Here is a 7,926-nt window from a genome sequence, read left to right on the forward strand (position 1 = left end):
GATGAGAGACTGGACAGTCACCACTTTCCAGTGCTCTGGCACAGAGCAGTTGATTCCCAGGCTTACTGCATTCCTCAGTGCAGGTACTCAAATCACTGACAGTCACAGAGGACTGTCCCAGGTGGTTAACTGGAGTGGTCACACAACTGCTGTGTGGACACAGTCAGCGGCTGAAATGAAAATCCAGCACATTTTCCTGTCTCTTGTGTTGGAGAAGCTTTTTTTGTTTTGGTTTGGTTTGGTTTGTTTTTTTTTTTTGCCATCTCTCTTGGCAGAAATCTGTCAGTTGTATTACAAACAGTGCTGCCATTGAGACAGGGAGTGATGCTTCTCTTGACACATCTCCAGCTGCCCAAATTGTTGACAGACTTTCCATTTAGGCAGGCACTGTAAAAACAGAACAATTTCTTTTCAGAAAAAAAAAAAAATAGAAAAAAACTCTCCACAAAATAATCATGTCCTAGCATTGTTTTTTCTATGTAATCAGTGGAACAAAGCTATGGAAAAGAGGTATTCATGCTGCTGAGAGAGAACTGGCTGGGGTGAAGCCCTGTCTCTGCCCGGGTACCCAAGAAACTGGGGGCCTTCTGTCCTTGTTCCACAACCTGGAAGTGCCTCTCTCTGCAAATGCAAAAAAGGGCACTCCTGCTAACATCCCCCTCCCTTGTGAGGGGATACCAGTGTCACCTTGGGTTTCAGAGAATGAGAAGCACAAATTCTGTCTGTGGTCAAGGGAAAACGGCTTCCCGAGGCTCCTCTAAGGAAGTGAGGGGATCCCTCCAGGCACCAGTTCAGAATTGCTCCAGAGCACTCTGCCCCACTCTGTAATGGGTGTCTGGAGAGACTAACCCCACCAGGATGGAATTAGTCCTCTTTACAACCTACCTTCCTCAAAGTTTCCAACCCTTTTTTCCCCCCCTTTTAACAGAAAAGCTAGTTTCGGTAATCTCTTTTTGGTTTGCAGTATTTAGGATTCCCACTGCCCATGAAGCAATCTGACCTTCTTCATAAAGTGAAACCACCAGAAGCACATTCCCATCAGTACTGAAAAGCAAAATGCATGGCAGAGCATCCCCCTGGGTGCACCTCCACAGTGCCTTATTCCCCATCTACCACACACAACCTGCTTGAAAATATGAAATGATGACTGAATTAGGCTGGAGTTTCTCCAAGAGCCATCTTTTTTCCCCAGGGTAGTACCAGCTATATTACTAAATAATTTCTGACAGATACTAGTTTTCTCTTTTGTTAAAGAAAAAAAAAAAAGAAACAGAATAGCAACAACTTGGGAGAGATGGAGGCTTGACAGCCTGGACAAACTCTCCATCTCAGTGCTCAACTACCATTACACATTTCTTCCTAAAATCCAGCTTGAGTCTCCTTTGTTTAAATCTGTTGGACCTTAAGTGCTGTGTCAGCTGAGTTAGCACAATAAATAACTTGTCCCATCCTCTCTAAGGACGCTCTGAAGAGGTTTGTTTATTGTGTCCTTAATCAGCCTAAACAAACATAACCAATCTTCCATCACGTCCCTAGATCATTCTCATTTCTCTGGTATTGGTCCAGGTTGCCCTTAAATTAGGTTGCCCAGAAGATGGTGGGACAGCTGATTGCAGTGAGCCACCAAAGCTGCTGTCCCACCTCCTCTTCCACAAATGGTGCAGAGACATGCCAAGGAAAAGGTAGTGTCTGGAAGGCAAGTGTCTTTGCTTTGTTCTTAATGAACAAATCGTGCTACAGCAGCCTTCAAAATAAGACAAATATTTACTCTTACTTACGTCACAGAGATTTTTCTATTTAGGAGCAAAGTCAAGGCCCTTGTATAAGTAGGGCCTTCTATAAGTCAGTCTGTAAAGGAAGTTGACCTTAAATGAACTGTTTGTGTTGTGTTAATGTATGTTAATGTAGTCCACAGGAACAAAATGAGAAACTCTCTTTATTTTAAGGAGAAAAATCCATCTTCCTCTCTACATTATGCTCTGCTGGAAACAGTGCAATGCCTTTCATTGTTTAGTAAACACAAATGTTGGGGATCAGGCTGTGGTCTGGAAAATAACTGACCATTAACCCAGTTTCCATGACCACAAAAGAAGTTCCTGAGAAAGTTTTTTAATTTATGGGGGTTTATTGCTTCTGCTTGATACTATGAATTGGGTACATTCACAGCATCTGCTACAGCAAACTATGCTTTAACTGTTACAGCTTTGGTGGAATCACAGTATTTTCTGCCTGTTCTGCAGAGACACACAGACAACAGTCATTTGCTCAAGTAGAAACTACCAAAGGAAATATAACACAGGCAGATATTTCAACCTCTCTATACTCTCAAAGTCCCCTGTTCTGAGTTTGTTTTTCCAAATCTATCTTCATTTTTTGCCCTATTTTTATTTTTCTCCCACTATAAGTGGTAAATGAATTTGTAAACCAGCTGGCCCGCAATATTGCATTATTGCTTATAAAAAATATGAACATGTTGAAGGTCTGAACTGTGTAATTTTTTTTCTAGGAGAGTGCTTAGTATTTTATTTTAGTTGGGTGTATAAAGGCTCAGGTTCATAGACATAAAGAAAATTATATTCCTGTATCCCAGTTAAAGACCTTCTAGGATGTTGTGCCTAAAAAGGCATGGAACAACCAGTTGGTGATATGCACTGCAGTGATATGAAGTGATAAATGGTCAGTGTTGTCCAGACTCAAAAATCAGCATTTAAGATAGATTTTCCAAATTTGTGGCAATGAAGCTTTGGCATAGTTGTAGAACAAGAAGGGAGGGTTCAGCCTGTATGCTCCATGTTCCCTGTTGATTTGTCATGTCCTTTGGCCTGAACTGTTGAAGGAACTTTTGGGAAATAAGACCCTCAGGCTGCTTTTGTCAACACTTACAGACCTTGAGGAAAGGGCTGACAGAAGAAGTAGGGCTCCTACTTTACATGCTTGAGTTATAACATCCAGCAAGTCTAATCTAAAGGCTTTGTGCTAAACTTGAGTACCAAAGCTTTGAAGTTAAGTCACCCTTGAGACAAATACAGTAATATATTTTTAATACTTACGGTTGGGTCCTTCTTTGTATTCATTTGGTGGGACATCTGTTGAAACAAATTCACAAGTTTAAGCATGTAGGGTAGATAACTATAGTGTTTATCCAAATGAGATTAATATTAAGCAACATCCACCAAAGCTGAGGGTTCAATGTGCTAAATGCTCTTTGAAGAGCAAAATGCAGTCCTTACTCCATTGTCTTACAATATAGGTTGTAAGTATAGTATAGTTTAGTCCTTACTATTTCAGGAAGGACAGATTTGGATAATAAAATAATGAGGTAATAGCCCTGCTCCATGTCTTGGGACAGAGTCCTGCACCCCCCTTGGGTGGTTTCTGAGCAAAGGACATGACTTCTAGAACAGCTGCTGCAGATACTGGACAAGATCACTACCCTGCTTGCTCCTGCTCTTTTCTGAAGCACCCAGGCTTGCTAGCATGGAGGAAGAGGGTACGGATTGAAAACGAGGATTGTCCTTGTCCATGAAAAGTCTGGTTGTCCCTGCTCCCTTTTCTCAGGTGTTAGCTCCTGTACAGCTGCAAAGTAGTTTACAGCAAGTACTCAGATAGCTTGGCAGACTCAGTCTGGTTCACAAGACCTCTTTTAGAGCTCCCTTTTGTTCTGTTAGGCCAAGCATTGATGTCATGCAGCAACACAAGAGTACACGTGTGACAGTGAGACAAGCTGTATTTCTGTAGAAATCCGCTTGATCCTGGTGGGATCCTGACCCTTTATTTTCCAGCCAGTGACTCTAAAGCTCTCAGGATTGAATTATGCTCTGATTTCTGCTTCAGACTGTGCTAAGCAGAGCAAGCTACTGAACTCAGTTCTATTCCGTGGAGGAGTATCCCTTCCATCTGTCCAGAAACAGCCTGCAGGGATCACAGCTGACAAACTATGGCCTGAACAGGCACAAAGTCTGAGTTACTCTCACATCCAGCAGCTAACTCCTGTGAGGCTCAGGCACAAGAGCAGAAAACCATAAAGAATAACATGCCCTGGGGTGCTATGTGTCGTCCCCAGGGCACCACAGGTTTTTGAAAACAGCACAGTTTCCTGCAGCGTGCATTTCCCTGTGTGCAGGCAGCTTAGTCGTACCTACCAGTGACACAGTGGATAACATGAAGTATATTTGTAAGTGAAAAAGAATTTTTGAGATATTTGGTCGTGCAAATGAAGTGTCTCATTACCTGTATAGGACAGCAGATGGGAGGACCTCCGTCTCCACAGCCAGCAGATTAAAACAGCTAGAAGGCCTATCAGAATGACAATGCAAATGATGCCAGCTGCTTGAGCAAGTCTTCCTTTTTTTCCTAGGTTTTCTGTGCTAGAACCATTGCTTTGCTTCAGCTCCGTGTCTAGAATAAAATAGAAAGGGGATGTAATAAGGTGTAAATGTTCACATTTCATACCAGGCAAATATTTCACCAAATTTTACATATATAAAAAAATTTTGAGGGATTAAATATTTGTGCTATTTGTATCACTGTGATACTGGTAATTTCTTCTGAGCAAAGCACATCTCCAGCTAATAATGTTTAATAATACAATACCAGTTTACTCTTCCTTTTCATCACACTGCATCCATCCTTCTTTCTTCTTTTTTGTTCTTTCCTGCCAGCCTTGAGAGACTTTATGTTTGGGCTTGTACTTAGATTCAGTTAAAAATAAATCTATACAGAATATATAATGTAAATCTGAATGTATTCAGAAAAGGGAGTGAAAACCTGTTTCCCTGAAATTAATGGAGAATCTTCACCTACTCCTGCAAACTGAATGTTTTAAATCGCATCCCTTAACTATTTCAAGTGTCATGTACTTTTAAAAACAAACAGAAACTAGTAATATGAAGGTCTTTTCCCCCAGAAGACAACATGACAGAATGCCATTAGGAAACTAATGACAAGGTTACTCAGTTTTCCTTTAATTTGGGATGGTATGGTATGGTATATTATCATTTAAAGTATGGTATATTATCATTTAAACACTCTACTGTGCAACTTTTGCTCATGTGCACAGTTTTTGTTCCTGGAAATAGTTTATGTAGTTTGCCTATGTTTGTGGGATCAGTGTTGTTAAGTCCAGAGTATGTGATTCCTTGGAGTGTTTAGGTACACAGGTTGTGGGTATCCAGCTACAGTTATGCAAACAGTCCAACCTCCTTGCACCAGAGTGCAGAAACCTGTGAGAGAAAGGGGTAGCTGGAGGTAGGACCAGGAATTGCAGTGAGATCAAAGAGCCACCTCCAGGTAAGCCTTCCCACTCCATACAGCTTCTCTACACAGTTTTGTTTGAAATAATGACCTCCAGCAGTGGTACTATAGCTCTAACTTTATAGTTTTCTTTTTTTTTTATTTTTTAATAGCTTTCTTATTTTGTGAAGAGTTGAGTGCTAAATACTTGCTTTTACTATTGATCACTCACGTCAGCAATAAATAGCATGTTATACTTGTGCTATTAGGTGTATTGTTCTATTCAGCTAACATTACCCACATTTCTGCAGGCCTACTTTAAATAGTGGACTGTAATGAATTGAGTTTTGGAGACTGAAAACTGAACTTTGAAACTAGGCAGAGTAAAAAGTAAATATGAGAGCTGCAAAGCAGTTGGGTAGGCAGTCAGAAATCATGGATCTGCTGTATGGTGGCCCTTGAAAAATAACTTAATTCCCCAAGTCAGCATGCTCCCGAGGAACCAAAGAGTAAAGCACAGTGACTGCCCGGCGTGCAAGAGCTCCTCAGAGCTGTTGTCATCATACACTTTATGGGGTATTCACTTCAATGTGAAAGAAGTAAACATAAAATGCATGGCTAGGCATAATTAGCTTGAAACACAACCTGAGCTCTTCTCAGCACCTCTTGGAACTACTAAATTAACACATAGGCCTTGTTAGTGTGTATCTACGGACAGAGACGCACTGGTTGATGTTCCTGCTATCTAGAAAACATGAAGCAGCGTGAAGGGACTTACAATTGGCTGATAGATTTTCCTGCAGCATTTCATTTTCTATGGAGCACTCTATTTGCATGTTGGAAGTGGCTTTCACCGTCAGGGTGCTGAAAACGCTGTAGGTGCCGTCGGCGTGGGAGATGATCTCCAGCGTTGATGCGTTCAGGAGACTGTTGTTCATTTTATTTATCCAATAAACGTTGGGCTTTGGGTATCCATTGCCAGACCTGCAGCTGAAAGTCACCTCCTCTCCAGTACTGTTTCTTATTGGTCCACTGAGTATTGGTTGGCTGTAACTAGCTGGAGAGCAAGAGAAGAAGAAACAGTCGCTGATACTTTGAAACATATTGAGAAGACAATATTCTGAGGTGGGCTCTGAAGCAGAACTTCTGGGTTTCACATGGCCTTCACAACTTGAAAGGGAAACACCTGCAGGTTCTCTCAGCCCAGAGAGCTGAGAGAATTACTGGAAGGAAGGGCAGAAAGCTAAAGCCAAACCCAGAGGAGGAAAGCAACTTCTTAAGCTGCTGTCACCCAGTCACATGCAAGAGTCTTAATATTAATGAAAAACAAGAGGAAAAGAAACACACACTGGGTAAACAGTTGTTACAGGTATTCTCCCAGGTTTAGATTCCCTGTCTGTAATATTTAAGTTAAGCACACATCATTTCAGCAAAGGGCTGAAGTATGTTTCCAAGGGTGTGTTTAAATATAATATTGAAATAGCATGAATTTGAAAAACTGAAATGAGAATTTGGGCAAATATGTGCAAGTGGCACAATTTCTTACCTGCTAAACTGAGAACCACTTCTGCCTGGTGAACCACTTTGGGAAATTCTTTTTTCTCCTGTACTATACATTTGTATGTATGTTTATCACTCTGGCTGACATTCAGTAGCAGTAGAGAAAAATCACCATTTTCCAACCTGTCCCAGAATAATTGAGTCCTGTTTTTAAAATGAATACACTGATTGCTGTAGTTGTCTTGACCAGAGACCAGTGCATGCACAACTGAACACTTCACTTGATCGGCGATTTGCCAATATACCCGTAGATTTTTCAATTGCAAGTCTTTTTTGTCATAAATGCAACTTAGTGTAGCGTTGTCTCCGAGTTTACTGATGACATCCTTCTTCTCTAGTGCAATAACTGCAGGATCAAAAGAGAGAGAGAAATAAGGGAGGTTGTGTGGAAAAAGGGTCATTATTTTCAAGTACATTCTACCACATACAGACTCCAGTATTAGTATTTATAACAGGTGTGTGTGTGTTCACTTCATAGTCATTCCTACCACATGACTTGCCAGTGGCTAATTCTCTCCACATCCATTTTTCTGTATATTGTCCAAAGGGACCATTTCTCTGAGGACCAACCAGTCTTAAGTGTTCCCAGCCCCATGGATATCCACATGTTGCACTTTGCCCACTGACTGCAGACACATATTCAAGCCCTAATGCTTTAGTAATCACTTGGTTTTTTTTTTTAATTAAGAAAAATTCCAAGTAACACGAGGTAAATCACGAGAAGGGGAAACACTGATGAGAAAAAGAGTGCTACCATTATTTTGAGACCCAAAAAATTAAGAAGGGGACTAAAAGCAGTGTTTCTCAAAGCAGGCATGCCATAGAAATCACATTTAATTGCTACTATCGGTGACACCCTCTCAATAAACACATACAGATGGCAAACCAGCCTGGCCAGATGCCTCCAGTGACACATCCATTAGACATTTAAAACTTAAGGGTCACTTGAGGTAGGTCAGGACCGTATTTGGCTTTCAGAATGCTTTTCCTGCCTTCCAGACTGGAGAAAGGCAGCCTCTCCTCCTGGTGAGCAAGGGGGAGGCGTGACCTGACTGACAAGTGATGTAGAAAGCACAGTGACACCAAGAGGGCCAGGGCAGCTCTGCCCACAGCTTCCCTGCTGAGGATGCACTA

The 7,926-nt window shown here is 41.4% G+C and overlaps 1 protein-coding gene across 1 annotated transcript; it reads right to left on the bottom strand.

The window, feature by feature from the left end:
• Positions 1-246: 246 nt before the first annotated feature.
• On the bottom strand, positions 247-7,723 carry ICOSLG (inducible T-cell costimulator ligand). The gene is made up of 5 exons (XM_017811045.1): positions 6,779-7,723; positions 6,011-6,289; positions 4,231-4,398; positions 3,051-3,086; positions 247-387 (listed from the first exon to the last, which is right to left on the bottom strand). The coding sequence occupies exons 1-5, from the start codon at positions 7,206-7,208 to the stop codon at positions 377-379; spliced, it is 924 nt and encodes a 307-aa protein (XP_017666534.1). The 5' UTR covers positions 7,209-7,723; the 3' UTR covers positions 247-376.
• Positions 7,724-7,926: the final 203 nt, after the last annotated feature.

The sequence above is a fragment of the Lepidothrix coronata genome, unplaced genomic scaffold, assembly GCF_001604755.1.
Source record: "Lepidothrix coronata isolate B3197 unplaced genomic scaffold, Lepidothrix_coronata-1.0 Scaffold30, whole genome shotgun sequence".
Classification (NCBI taxonomy): domain Eukaryota; kingdom Metazoa; phylum Chordata; class Aves; order Passeriformes; family Pipridae; genus Lepidothrix; species Lepidothrix coronata.